This window comes from Borostomias antarcticus, assembly GCF_949987555.1.
Source record: "Borostomias antarcticus genome assembly, chromosome: 16".
Lineage (NCBI taxonomy): Eukaryota > Metazoa > Chordata > Actinopteri > Stomiiformes > Stomiidae > Borostomias > Borostomias antarcticus.
In genome coordinates, this window is record NC_140249.1 from 23,910,777 (window position 1) to 23,925,776 (window position 15,000).

At 45.6% G+C, this 15,000-nt stretch overlaps 2 protein-coding genes across 2 annotated transcripts in view; one reads left to right on the forward strand and one right to left on the reverse strand.

The window, feature by feature from the left end:
- washc4 (WASH complex subunit 4) overlaps positions 1-2,581 on the reverse strand; it is a gene marked incomplete at its 3' end in the record, with an annotated part of 17,508 nt that extends 14,927 nt beyond the window's left edge. Inside the window, 6 exon segments of the mRNA XM_084451422.1 lie at positions 408-475; positions 579-624; positions 747-812; positions 1,181-1,234; positions 1,482-1,621; positions 2,484-2,581. Coding sequence (XP_084307548.1) covers positions 408-475; positions 579-624; positions 747-812; positions 1,181-1,234; positions 1,482-1,621; positions 2,484-2,544 — 435 coding nt within the window. The 5' untranslated portion in view covers positions 2,545-2,581.
- Positions 2,582-4,474: 1,893 nt separating this feature from the next.
- On the forward strand, positions 4,475-12,768 carry slc41a2a (solute carrier family 41 member 2a; the record flags this gene model as incomplete). The annotated part of the gene is made up of 9 exons (XM_084451423.1): positions 4,475-4,864; positions 5,915-6,022; positions 7,697-7,768; positions 7,967-8,111; positions 9,228-9,374; positions 10,539-10,686; positions 11,264-11,475; positions 11,878-12,026; positions 12,592-12,768. The coding sequence occupies 9 exons, from the start codon at positions 4,475-4,477 to the stop codon at positions 12,766-12,768; spliced, it is 1,548 nt and encodes a 515-aa protein (XP_084307549.1).
- Positions 12,769-15,000: the final 2,232 nt, after the last annotated feature.

Below are 15,000 nucleotides of genomic sequence, written 5' to 3' on the forward strand. Positions count from 1 at the left end.
GAGGGTTAGTAAACAGATATAGAGGGTAAGTAAACAGATATAGAGGCTTAGTAAACAGATATAGAGGGTAAGTAAACAGATATAGAGAGTTAGTAAACAGATATAGAGGGTTAGTAAACAGATATAGAGGGTTAGTAAACAGATATAGAGGGTTAGTAAACAGATATAGAGGGTAAGTAAACAGATATAGAGGGTTAGTAAACAGATATAGAGGGTTAGTAAACATATATAGAGGGTTAGTAAACAGATAGAGAGTTAGTAAACAGATATAGAGGGTAAGTAAACAGATATAGAGGGTAAGTAAACAGATATAGAGGGTTAGTAAACAGATATAGAGGGTAAGTAAACAGACTAGAAGTTGAGCTGAGTTAGTGTCAGTATTCTAAAGTCACCCTGTATACTTGTACCTGTAAGAAGGAGATGAACCGGCCCATCTGAACCTGCGACTCCCCCTCCACCACACTGGTCTCCGACACTAGAAGAACAATGACATCAGACCGACGGGGTTAAGGGATTGAGCACCTGTGTCACCAATGTAAGTAAAAAGAGAACGTAATAAGTTTAAAAGAGACTCTCACCTCCTTCTCCATAGTACAGCAGGCCGTTGTAGAACTTAGTTTCTGCCTACAGGGGAAAACAAAGACTTTCAGTTGCACTCTGGGAAACGGTCAATGAGTCAATGACGCACGAGATAAGCAGGTCAAGCATTCAAGAGCCACAACAGAAAAAAACCCTGTTAATTTCACCTCATACTTGAGCTTCTTCACCTCACTGCAGAGAGCAGCGTACACGGTGATGACTTTGTTCAGAACCTGAGGGTGGAACAGACAGACTGTCAGTGAATAAATTAACACTCTACAGAAGGATTCTGTCGGTTGGTCTTGTAAATGGTAAATGGACTGCACTTATATAGCGCTTTTCCACCTTAGCAGCACTCAAAGCGCTTTACAATGGCCTCTCATTCACCCATTCACACACACATTCACACACCAATGGCAGTAGCTGCCATGCAAGGTGCTAACCTGCTCATTGGGAGCAATTTTGGGGTGAGGTGTCTTGCTCAAGGACACTTTGACATGTGGACAGTCGGAGCTGGGATTCGAACCACTGACCCTTCGATCACTGAACGACCCGCTCTACCAACTAAGCTACAGCCGCCCTAGTTGTCTTCTTGTCTTACCTTGTTTTCTGTTTTAATTAACTCCAACAAGGAGGACTGCTCATATGGGAGGAGCTGCAGGACAGAAGAGGAAACTGCATTACTGCTAAAAACGACTTGTTGTGAGACACACAGGCTACAACAACCAATGCTGCGAAATATACTTGAGTTTAGAGTAACGAGTTCCGAACAGGTAACACACCTGAGCCTAAATACGATCTCAAAGACACAACACCCCTGATCGATATGAGCAATGCACCACACTATGTGAAGGTCTGAGGACATGCATAAACAGATGGGGATATGCATTAGAAATGCTGACCTTCAGGGCTATGGGGTCCAACGTGAAGTCCCAGACATCTCCGATAGAGTCATCCAGAGCCTCCTCGATGCCCTTCAGCTGAGACGTGTACTCCTCCAGGAACTTCCCATAGTTCTTCAGCTGCACCTCCGTGTGGATCTCTGAGGGGTAATCACATCTGTGTAACTGTCTTGTTGGGTCTATCTGTATACTGTAATGTCCCTGTGATGTTGTGATGTTGTGTCAGTAGTGTGTACTGTTTTATGTGTTGTAATGTCATGCTGCATGTCATTATGTGTATAAGTGTACTATGTGTTGTAATGTAATTGTATGTGATTGTATGCAATGTCATGTTTGTTATATGTTATGTGTACATGTGTACGTACTGTATGTATGTATGTTATTTTATTTTAAGTTTTGTGGACCCCAGGAAGATTAGTGGTTGTCCTGCAACCATTAATGGGGATCCTAATAAAACTAAATTAAACTAAACAGGGATACAAAGCTAGATTTGAGGGGCAGTATAGAGATAGTTACATCTAAAGGGAAACACTAGAAAGACAGCCCCAGATAGTTCATGTTTTGAATGGCCAACTGTACAATGACTTCGGGATTTATAGGATATCAATTTACTATAAGAAAATGAGCTGGTAATACATTGCTAGAGGGTTTCATGCAAGTGTCTCTTTGTAAGCTGGTAAATTAACCAACCAAGCTGCTTTGCTAGTAGTATTTAACTATAACCTACCAGCTATAGCTACCAGTCAGCTGGCATTGTTTACATGTCAAGCTGATGTAAAGAATGTGAAAGCTTGTTATAAATAATTGATCAATGGAGTTTGAACTAGCTTGACGTGAAGCAAAACCAACCCATTGACAGGTCAAGGCGAAGCTGGGCCAGTTAGCATGTCTAGCTAATTGCCTTGGATGTCGCTAGCCTGCTCTCTAGCTAACGGATAGCAGGTAAATCACACGTGAACTGTCTATCTAGAGGTGAAAGTGCATGTGTAGTTCAATACTCACTCTGAGACCCATCGTCAAATCGATCAAATTCCCAGTCAGGTGAAAGTGTGTCAGCTGCCATCGTATTGTAAGCTGGTCCCGTTGGTGTTGCAGGAAGACTGGCGAGAACGATCTGATGATCTGCCTCATGACTCAATGGATGGAGTTATGGGAAATGTAGTTTTCTAAAGTGTGTCAGTATATGAGATACAGAAAGGTTGTGTGTGTGTGTGTGTGTGTGTGTGTGTGTGTGTGTGTGTGTGTGCGTGTATGTGTGTGTGTGTGTGTGTGTGTGTGTGTGTGTGTGTGTGTGTGCGTGTGTGTGTGTGTGTGTGTGTTGTTTCATTAGTATCAATTACATACCATTCTAGACCCTGTAACGTGTGTGTGGATGGGGTGGGGTGGGGAGAGAGAGAGAGAGAGAGAGAGAGGGAGAGAGAGAGAGAGAGAGAGAGAAGGAGAGAGAGAGAAGGAGAGAGGGAGAGAGAGAGAGAGAGAGAGAGAAAGAGAGAGCTCTGGAGAGAAAGAGGGAAAGAGAGAGAGGGAGGGGGAGAGAGAGGGAGAGAGAGAGAAGGAGAGAGGGAGAGAGAGAGAGAAAAAGAGAGCTCTCTAGAGAGAGAGAGAGAGAAAGAGAGAGCTCTAGAGAGAGAGAGTGAAAGAGAGAGAAGAGAGAGCGAGAGGGAATGAGAGAGGGAGAGGGAGAGGGAGAGGGAAAGAGAGAGGGAGGGAGCGAGAGAGAGAGGTTGTGCATGTCTGAGTAGGGCTGGTCTGAGACAGAGGGATACCAGAGCCATGAAGAGCAGCTATATCCAGCGAGGAGAAAGACCCAGATGGGCAGAAAAGAGAAGTGAGAGAATAAACGTGGAGTAGGTTATGAGTTTCTGCCACTGCACATATCTTACACTTCAGGTAAGCAACTACAGTATATTACATTTCGTATCGTAAGAGAGCTGAAATGCTTCAGTGTATCTGTAGTTAGAAGTTCGATCATGACTTAAACTACTGATACTTTATCATGGTGGGCAGCCTGGTTCCACTACGAGGTCATTCAGTTTAATTTGCCTGTGAATGCATGGTCAGATGTACAGTAGTCATCAGTTTATTTTATATTTCCTCAAACTTGATTTGTGTGGGACATCTAGTTTACTTTTTCACTAAATAATGACCCATATTGTCTCCCTTTCTGACAAAGTGGCTAATGTTTGTGAGTAAGGGTATGGAGAAGAACGCACGCACATTATTCAATTTGATGATGTGTCACGTGCTTTCCATGGCAAAGCCATGCTTTGGACATGCCTGTCCTGCATTCTGGGCTGCCTTGTGTGTTCAGAAGCCTACCCACTGAACATGTGCGTGAATGTGTGTCACAAGATTTAGCAATTACACACAAGCTCACATTTACCTCACCTCCTATTCTAACCACCAGCTCAGTGGCCTTGTGGTTAGAGTGTCCGCCCTGAGACTGGGAGGTCGGGAGTTTGATCCCCGGCCGAATCATACCAAAGATTATAAAAATGGGACCCATTGCCTCCCTGCTTGGCACTCAGCATCAAGGGTTGGAGTTGGGGGGCTACATCACCAAATGATTCCCGAGCGCGGCACCGCTGCTGCTCACCGCTCCCCCGGGGGATGGGTCAAATGCAGAGAACTAATTTCACACACTCAGGTCATGGGACTTTAACCTTTAACCTCTCACACTTGATTCTGCTTTTCCAGTTTCAGTTTTGTCGTCATTAGTATCCTGTGATGCTGATGATAAAAAAAATGAAAGATACTCGCGCTCTCAGATAAATCAGCCACTATGCTCCCTGGGAAAAATCCAGATGTGGTGTTTTACAAGCTCCTGTAGGATATATTGAAGATCAGCAGGAGTATTTGACCTCTGAGTGTGACTCCAGACTCACTCCTGCTCTTTGCTTTCACCCAATCGTCTCAACCAGGGTCACCGGTTCAGGTGGTGTTGTCCTCTCAGCAGAGTACCAGGATAAAGTAACGTTCCGTCACGACGCACCATGCTTCCCAGCAGGCCACAGGATGACCGCCTGACCCCGGACGACCCCTCCACCACAGGCAAACCCGACGGACACTTTAACAGTGCCGTCCCAGCCACAGACACCCAACATCCCCTTCCTAACGAGGCAAACCCTCCATCAAACCCTCCTCCTCATTACGACGCGTGTGAATACACTGAAACGCATCCTCTGCTCGCCAATGGACACTACCCGGGGTCAAAGGTTATTGAGGACGTGACAGAGAAGGACCCTGAGGACTGTGAGGCCCAGTGCAGTACCCGGGAGGTGTCCAGTGAGTCGGTGCGCTCCATGGTGCTCCAGATCCTAGTTCCCTTCCTGCTGGCTGGGTTTGGAACGGTGTCCGCAGGGACTCTGCTGGACATGGTCCAGGTAAGGGAGAAGAAGAGAGGGATGGAGATGGGGGGTAAACAGGTTGTGAGAGGGAGAGAGAAAGAGTGATAAACGGAGGGAGAGAGAGAGAGAGAGGACAGAGAAAGAGAACAGTATTGTCTGTTGTTATGTTTTATTGCTGTAACTTTGTTTCTGCTGCCTTCTTGGCCAGATCGCTCTTGAAAAGGAGATTTTAATCTCAATGATGCCTGTCTGGTTAAATAAAGGATTTGATTGAGAGAGAAAGAGAGAGAGGGAGAGAGATGGAGAGAGATGGAGAGAGATGGAGAGAGATGGAGAGGGAGTAAGACAGATATAAAGAGGGGAGGAGAGACGTATGGGTGGTGTGAGGAAGAGCCTTTATCAATAGAGATGCAGCTGTGATGAATGTAGGTCTGGTCAGAAGAGGGAGAAGGAGATGAAGAGGATGTGAGGAGAGGGAGGGAGGAGGAGATGAAGAGGATGTGAGGAGAGGGAGGGAGAAGGAGATGAAGAGGATGTGAGGAGAGGGAGGGAGAAGGAGATGAAGAGGATGTGAGGAGAGGGAGGGAGAAGGAGATGAAGAGGATGTGAGGAGAGGGAGGGAGAAGGAGATGAAGTGGATGTGAGGAGAGGGAGGGAGAAGGAGATGAAGAGGATGTGAGGAGAGGGAGGGAGAAGGAGATGAAGAGGATGTGAGGAGAGGGAGGGAGGAGGAGATGAAGAGGATGTGAGGAGAGGGAGGGAGGAGGAGATGAAGAGGATGTGAGGAGAGGGAGGGAGAAGGAGATGAAGAGGATGTGAGGAGAGGGAGGGAGAAGGAGATGAAGAGGATGTGAGGAGAGGGGTCGTGGTGCTAATAGGGGTCGAGGGTCAGTGATAGGTAGAAGGGAGGAGCTGAGGAAAGGAGGTTCAGACAGGCGGAAGAGGGGGGAGGGGGGGTTCTGTCTAACTTGGCTTGGATATACAAGTGAGGTTGAAGTATAACAGTTGGTGTTGATGGGTGGATGTATATTATACTTGTATGATGATGTGCAGTATTGTATGGTATTATTTGGTGGAATGTTGCAGCATTGGGAGGTGTTCCAGGAAGTCACTGAGATCCTCATCCTGGTTCCTGCTCTGCTAGGTCTTAAGGGGAACCTGGAAATGACCCTAGCCTCTAGACTTTCAACAGCTGTGAGTACTCCACTCAGTCATCACTAACAGGTGCATGTAAACAGGAAGTATTCACATTCATGACACAGTACATTCACAGATGGAACCTCTGACCACCTCTACATACTAGGAAAGGCAAGGCAAGTTTATTTGAAGAGCACATTTCAGTAACAAGGCAATTCAAAGTGCTTTACATGAGACATTAAAAGCATCAAGACAAAGTGCAACACATAAGGTTATTTAATACGAAATGAAAAAATAAATAAAATAAGGACACTCTTTTCTTTATCACATACTGAAACCTTCTCTCTCTCCACTCACTTACGTACAATGTCCTTCTGTATAGTTGCTCGCTGGCTTTTCACCAGTGCCTCAAACATCCAGCAAGGGACCACATCAGCTGTCAGTGGCCTACTGTTGTGTCACTAGGCACACCTGCACCAAAATTACAACTTCTCCATTTCCAACATACATTTCCTTCTTTCTCTTCCTCACTCCAGTCGTTCTACTAACATTATTTTGTACTTTGCAGAACATTTAAAACAAAATGTAGGAAAAATAAAATACAGGAATAAAAGTTACAGTGCAGTGTATGAATAAATAATTATTTGATTTAATAAAAAGCAGCGGCAAAAAGAAAAAGTCTTCAGTCTTGATTTAAAAGAACTGAGAGTTGCAGCAGACCTGCACTTTCCTGGAAGTTTGTTCCAGATATGTGGGGCATAAAAACTAAACGCTGCTTCTCCATGTTTTGTTTCAACTCTGGGGACAGAAAGCAGTCCTGTGCCAGATGACCTGAGAGGTCTGGATGGTTCATAACGTAGCAGCAGATCAGAAATATATTTTCACCCTAAACAATTCAGTGCTTTATAAACCAACAGCAGTATTTTAAAGTCAATTCTTTGACAGACAGGAAGCCAGTGTAAGGACCTCAGAACTGGAGTGATGTGATCCACTTTCTTAGTCTTAGTCTGGACTCGAGCAGCGAGCAGCTACATGTACAGCCAATACAAAGACTGTGGAGTGTCTGTATCTCATGGCATTATTAGTACGGGATTATTTTTATATCCTACATCATGGGTTTTCTGCCCTGGTGTGAAACTTCTCACATGCCTGTGAAGAAAACGGCATGACTCTCTTACCCATTGGGCCAGAGTGGATCCCAGCCAAGCGTTTACAACAGTCTAGAAAAGAATGCTCTCGAAAGTAGAAGGCTGAATAAAGCCTCTAAAATCATGAGAAGATCCATTGTCACTGAACATTACACATCCTAACCTGCTGATTGATTACTGAACACGCTCTGGTTCTGGGTCCAGAGTTCTAGCGTTACTTAAGATTCGATATTTCTTTATTTGTCACATGTACTGTGATGTAAGTGTACAGCTACAGTGAAATGTTGCTGCCGGCTCTAAGATTATGCTCAAAACAGGTAAACTAGTATAAAGATAGGGGTAAAATAGATACTGGTCTATGTAAATGCTATATATTATGTAAATGAATATGAATAAATTAAATAAATAGAAAATAAAATAAAATAAATAATCCTGGGGGGGCTGAGTGTATCTATATGGAATAAACATTGCACACTAAAGACTCTTTAAACTGACCTCTTTCGATACTTGTATTAATCAGATGTTACACTCACATAGCCATTCCCTCTGAAGCATGTTCATGTTTTATTCTCTGCTGTTGCAGGTGAATATGGGGAGGATGGATTCAACCAGGGAGATGCAGGGCTTGGTTATTGGGAACCTGGCTCTAAAACAGGTATATCAGGCTTAGAAACCTACGGTTGCAATATTCTTATTGACATTTCCGGCTATTATTGTTCCCTTGAACTTACGCAGCGTTATGGCTTCGTTCCCTGCTGTGTGTCCCCATGGCTTCGTTCCCTGCCGTGTGTCCCCATGGCTGTGTTCCCTGCCGTGTGTCCCCATGGCTGTGTTCCCTGCTGTGTGTCCCCAGCTGCAGGCCACCGTGCTGGGGCTCCTGGCTGCTCTGGTGGCGGTGGTGTTCGGCTGGGTCCTGGAGGGAGAGATGTCCCTGCATCACGCAGCTCTGCTCTGCTCAGCCAGCGTAGCGACAGCCTTCATATCCTCACTACTGCAGGGTACGCCGTCTCATTCACAACCACTGTCTCACTAACACACACGCACACACACATACACACACACGCACACACATACACACGCTCTCACTCTCTCGCACACACACACGCGCACACACACACACGCACACACACATATACGCGTGCACTCACACACATACACACGCTCTCACTCTCTCTCACTAACACACACACACACATACACACGCTCTCACTCTCTCTCACTAACACACACACACACATATACACGCTCTCACTCTCTCTCGCTAACACACACGCACACACACATATACGCTCTCACTCTCTCTCACTAACACACACGCACACACACATATACGCGTGCACTCACACACATACACACGCTCTCACTCTCTCGCACACACACACACACACACACGCACACACACACACGTGTCATATTTATGACCCTATCACCTATCCGTAACTTTAATGCTGTCATAGAATACCGAGTGAAGCAAAACTGTAGTTTCCAATGAGTGTTTAAATCCTGCGTTTAAATGATCCTTCTGGCTATTGTAGTCAGACAGGAGATAGTTTTACCAGAAATACCACCACTGCTAGCATCAACAACTCATCTACCCACTTCCCCGGCCTCATGACACTCCTGTAAACACTGTAAACACTGCCCCTCAGCTTCGTGTTGAAGTGGCTGTTCTTCCTCGTATTGAGGCCCTCCTCACATCGCTATGTGAGGCTAGAGAGACTTCATTATAAGGAAGGTGCATCTTTCCACATCCTACCACAGGGTAGCCCGTAGCCAGCCTTGTGGAGGGGAGGGGGGGGGGGGGGGTCGTTTTGTCCAAAAGTGGACCGTATCGTTTTGATTTGGCATTTGGATTTCTGGCAGTTCTGAGCAGGCAGGACCAAATCTCCACAACTGACGTCAAATGCGTAATTTGACATCATTTGTGTAAAAAATAAATAAATCTGAAAGTGTGAAAAATAACCCCAGAGAACATTGAGGGAAGGAAAACCACGTGTGAAGTGACCCTTTAACTGTTCTCCCAGCTATGAGGCTTATTTCTCACAGGAATTGAGGAGGGAAGGTACATTTGGGCAGTGTTGATATTGGGGCCCTTACATGTGTCTTCCTGGCAGGCATAATCATGGTGGGGGTGATCATCGGCTCCAAGAGGGTCGGCATCAATCCTGACAACGTAGCGACACCCATGGCTGCTAGCTTTGGTGACCTCATCACCCTCGCCATTCTGGCCTGCCTCAGCCAAGGACTCTACGGATACACAGGTGAGAGGAGGGTGTGTGTGTGTGTGTGGGGGGGGGGGTCGAGTGGTCAGGTGGAGCAAGAGAATGTGTGTTTTTTGGGGGGTCGATTGGGTCATATTCTAGTCTATTGATTGGCTGATTGATAAATTGATTGATTGACTATTGATTCGTCTATTCGCTCTTTAGTATCAAAATTAATAATTTTTTTTACTCACCAAAGTGAAGACAGTTTTCAAACTATGAAAGCCTTTTCTCCAAGATGGCTTAACTTGCAGCCCTCCACCTCACATGCTGAGAGATCCCACGGTCGAGATGACGAAGCCATGCTAGTGGATATGTGCTATTTAAAGGAGTAGTAAAGGGAAAAATCATGTTTAGCCCTGTTTTAAGGTTACTTATGATCATATACAATGGTTCAGATCAAAACGTTGACAAAACTAGCACTTTTGAGAAAGTCTGATAATTGCTCTACCACCGTTTTGGTCATACAATGGATGTGGGTGGGCATTAAAAAAAAACATGTTAAAAAAATGTTTTGATCTGAACCATTGTATATGATCATAAGTAACCTTAAAACAGGGCTAAACATGCATTTTCCCTTTACTACTCCTTTAAGTGCAAAAATGTGCTGCAGGTCCTCCTCTCCTCTCCTCTCCTCTCCTCTCCTCTCCTCTCCTCTCCTCTCCTCTCCTCTCCTCTCCTCTCCTCTCCTCTCCTCTCCTCTCCTCTCCTCTCCTCTCCTTCCCTCCTCTTCTCTCCTCCACTCCTCTTCTCTCCTCCACTCCTCTTCTCTCCTCCTCTTCTCTCCTCCACTCCTCTTCTCTCCTCCACTCCTCTTCTCTCCTCCTCTTCTCTCCTCCCCTCCTCTTCGCTCCTCCCCTTCTCTTCTCTCCTCCCCTCCTCTTCTCTCCTTCTCTTCTCTCCTCCCCTCCTCTTCTCTTCTCTCCTCCCCTTCTCTCCTCCAGTCCTCTTCTCTCCTCAACTCCTCTTCTCTCCTCCACTCCTCTTCTCTCCTCCACTCCTCTTCTCTCCTCCACTCCTCTCCTCTCCTCCCCTCCTCTCCTCTCCTCCCCTCCTCTTCTCTCCTCCACTCCTCTCTGATGCTTCCCGGTAGTGGTTGAGTGGTAGTGAACGAGTGGAGGAAGTGAGGACACAGAAACAGTTTTGTGCCTTGTCTCTTCACAGAGCTGTATCCCTACGTGTCCTACCTGGTGGGCGTGTTCTTCCTGTGTATGACTCCTCTGTGGGTGGTCATGTCCTCCAGACATCCGGCCAGTCGCATCCTGCTCTACCTGGGCTGGGAGCCAATCATCACAGCCATGGTCATCAGCAGGTATGGCCCCCCATGGTAAATGGACGGCACTTATATAGCGCTTTTCCACCTTAGCGGCACTCAAAGCGCTTTACAATGGCCTCTCATTCAACCATTCACACACACATTCACACACCAATGGCGGTAGCTGCCATGCAAGGTGCTAACCTGCTCATTGGGAGTTGGGGTTAGGTGTCTTGCTCAAGGACACTTGGAAAGTCGGAGCTGGGATTCGAACCACTGACCCTTCCATCATTGAACGACCCGCTCTACCAACTGAGCTACAGCCGCCATGGGCATATTCCCTGGACAAAGATTCATCTTAGAAATATAGTAATTGATACATTATGGCAATGGAGATTCACCATTGAAAGGGCTACTTGGTTCTAGACCAGGCTTAAGGTGTGTCCTGATTCCTGCCCAGATAGCAAGCGGATCTGGGCCATATATGGGCCGGAACTAAGCCACAAGTGCCAGATCTGGCCTGTATATGGCCCTGATCGGATTGCTGTCTGGGTGAGTGCTTTTGTTTGGTTCTGCCTTGGAAGAGTTATGGACTGATTTGTAAAACTGTCCCTTGATTCGTCCCTCTCCTTAGTATCGGAGGACTGATCTTAGACAAGACGGTGTCAGATCCAAACCTGGCGTGCATCATCGTCTACACTCCGGTGATCAACGGTATCGGGGGGAACCTGGTCGCCATCCAGTCCAGTCGCATCGCCACTCACCTGCATCTCCACTTCACACCTGGACAGCTACCTGAGGAACGCAGCAGCTGCTACAACCCATGCTGCACCTTCTGCTCCTCAGGTAAAGATATGTTTACTCTCTCTCTCTAACACACACACACACACACACACACGCTTGCTTACTTGCTTATGGTATGCCATCGAACACGATAATGACGTTTTATCGGTGCCTCAAGCCTCAGTACACCTTGCTGGCAGAACTGTTGCCAGGGGTTACGATGGCAGCAAATCAAATCAAATCAAACTTTATTTGTATAGCGCATTTCATACACAGAGGCAACACAATGCACTTCAGATCCAAGGGCTTGATGTTGTACCTCTTCACTGAAGCCTTCAGTTGGTCCTTGTAGTGCTTCTTTTGCACACACCTGCACACACACACACACACACACACACCTGCACGCACACACACACACACACACAAACATATGGATCCTCACACTTTCTCACTATCTCTCGACAGGACCCAATCATCGCTCTGCCCAGGTGTTGCTCCTATTGGTCATTCCGGGTCACCTGATCTTCCTGTACACCATCCACCTGATAAAGGGAGGCCACACCTCTCCCACACCCGTTTTCATCTCTCTATTCCTGACCGCTGCTCTCATTCAGGTCAGAGTTTGAATCCTGACTGTTTCTCTGGACTTCCTCTCTTCATTTTGTCCTTCGTTTTCTCTCTCTCTCTCTCTCTCTCTCTTCCCTGAGTTTATGCTCTATCTCTATCTATCTATCTATCTCTCTCTCTCTCTCTCTCTCTCTCTCTCTCTCTCTCTCTCTTCCCTGAGTTTATGCTCTTCAGTGAATTGTATTGGTAACCAATTTTAAAGGAACAGGCCATCTTAGGGGGAAATTGTCTTATTTGCCATCTTCCCCAGAGGTTAGAAGATACATACCCTTCTCTTCTCTGCGTGCAGTAGGAAGCATTGAGACCCGTTAGCATAGCTTAGCTCAATCACTGGAATTGGATTTGAAACATTAGCCTAGGCTAACGGCTTTGACGGGTCTCAATGCTTCTTACTGCACACACAGAGAAGAGAAGGGGACGTACCTTCTTATCCGACTCTGGGGAAGATGGCAAATAAGCTATTTTCCCCAAAAGTTGGCGTGTCCCTTTAATGGTGCGTGTCCCTTTAATGGTTCCTTTGTCCTCTCCGTGTCCCTGTCTCCCCTCACACAGGTCTTCTGTCTACTCTGTACAGCTGACTGGATGGTCCACTGTCTGTGGCAGATGGGCAGAGACCCAGACAGCTACTCCATCCCCTACCTCACGGCCCTGGGGGACCTGCTAGGGACCGGCCTCCTGGCGCTGGCCTTCCTGCTGCTCTGGCTCATAGGGGACCCCACCAACACCTAGCCTCATATGGACATGCACTTTGTTGCAGCGAAAACTACACGGCATACGACAATACAATGACATTCAATACAATGAAATTCAATACAATGCAATACAGTAGCATATCAAAAGGCACAGTGGCACGGAAATGTACAGAAAAGAGAGGAGGGGGTAGAACAATAAGAAGTAAGAAAGGCAGAATAATACAAAACAAATAGAAAACAGTAGGCCTATACACGATATACCACATACAGGATGTGCAAGAATTACTAATGTACAAAAGGGTGAATATATTATATATTATTATATATCATATGTTTAATACAAAGTTAGTTTTTCCAGACCTCTGAAGAGTTGTCATGCTAAGAACTGAAGTGAAGTTTCTCAGTGTGATATTGTCTTGAATAGTCCTATGCTCTCAGTCCCACCCATCAACCACAACCAGGCCAGGTCAAGCCTGGCTTATGTGCGTGGCTGGCTTGTTTCTGTTCAGGACTGGTAGGACGGAAGCTAGTCATGCCACTGAAATAGCTGTGAATTGAAATGACATGGAAATAATGTCTGATAAATTAAGATGGGTCTTGTCTCCTGGACACATCAGTTCCAATGCTTCCAATGCTAATCCAGCACAATAAGAGCAGGATAGCCAGTTAGCTCATCGGCTCACAACAACTAGCAGCAGCTTCCATAACATTAATGGTAGCGGTCAGTGGCTAAAGCAGTTACACTGATGATTCCTGTAACGTTAGCTGTTTTGCTGCAATTGGTTCAACTTTTGTTTCTGGACAAACGTAATATAAAGATAACCGGACAAACGCTATCCTGGGATATTGCAGACACAGCACTTTCCCATACACACTATTATCTCTGGCTCCCCCTGGTGTAGACTTAAATGAATTACATGAGCCTGCATACTCTCACTTCTCCCTAGTAGAGTTTACTGGCGTCCCTTCACCTTAACACCTCCTGACTATTACACCTCTACCTCCATCTGGTGGTGAATTGAAGGGATTACATTTCCTTGGTAATTGCTCATACCTGTCTCTTACCACATGTCCAGTGTCTGAACAGGCATACATGGTTTACAACAAATGGAATTAAACTTAATTTTTAGTGTATCACAAATTGAATTAAACTTAATTTTTTACAGTGTATCACAAATATCTTGTGTGTAATAATACAGTGTATTTCATGACCTTACAGTGTTGCAGATTCTCAAACTTGATCTATAAAAATGTAATTCAATACTTAATAAAAAACTTCATCAGTGCCTTCAGAAACATTTTATTAGCGGCTATTGATTAGCGGCTATGTACAAGGTGTTCGTCTGGCTTGTCTTCACATTCAAGTTCTCGCTCGTTACCACAGCCAATCAGAGTAAAGGCTCGGAGGTGCGTTTGTTTTTTTTGTGCGTGGCAACACACACCAAAAAAAGCAAATGTCGGGTTGTCAGTCCCTCCGTCCCGTTGTTGACCTGCATTTCTATGTTGCCACCACAAGAGGCAGTGTTCCCAGCACACTAAAATAAAAAGACTATGACATCCCACACTTTCAAGTTCCTTGGTAGTGTAGTGGATAAGGTACCTGACATGCATGCAGAAGGTCATGGGTTTGATTCCTGGCTGAGTTGATCTGTTTGATTTTTAACTTTTGCCACAACCTTTCTTCCTCCCCGCCTCCTTTTTTCAGACGGACGGGAGAGATCCCATGGGAACAAAAAGTTTATTTTTTATTTTTAAGGAAATTTTAAGTCTGTTTTGCTGATGAATTAACTGTGTCAAACTGATTGCATAAACTGGGTGACCAATTAAGTGACCCATTGATATACTAGACTTGTGCTTACCTTTATGTTTCTCTGTGTATGCAACTCTGTGTTTTGTTTTCTGCTCCTCCTGTTCTCGGTCCCACTCCCAGATTCCTGAGTGGATCCAGTTATAATTAATATAATTCAAATCATTTTAATAAATATGTGCATTGTCATTTGTGTTTGTCAATGGATGTTATAGAAGCTATGTAAACTTGGTGGTGCTATGTCAGTTATTGAATTTATGTGTAGTAATTGAACATTTGAAATACTTACAAGACAGAAATGTTCAAGACAGCAGCGGGTCAGCGCTTATGTCAAGCCCTGGTGTGTGTGTGATGCGTCCATCAAGCCCTGGTGTGTGTGTGAGGCGTCCATCAAGCCCTGGTGTGTGTGTGTGTGTGTGTGTGTGATGCGTCCAGAGGTGTTGTTTGGCTGGAAGAAGGGAA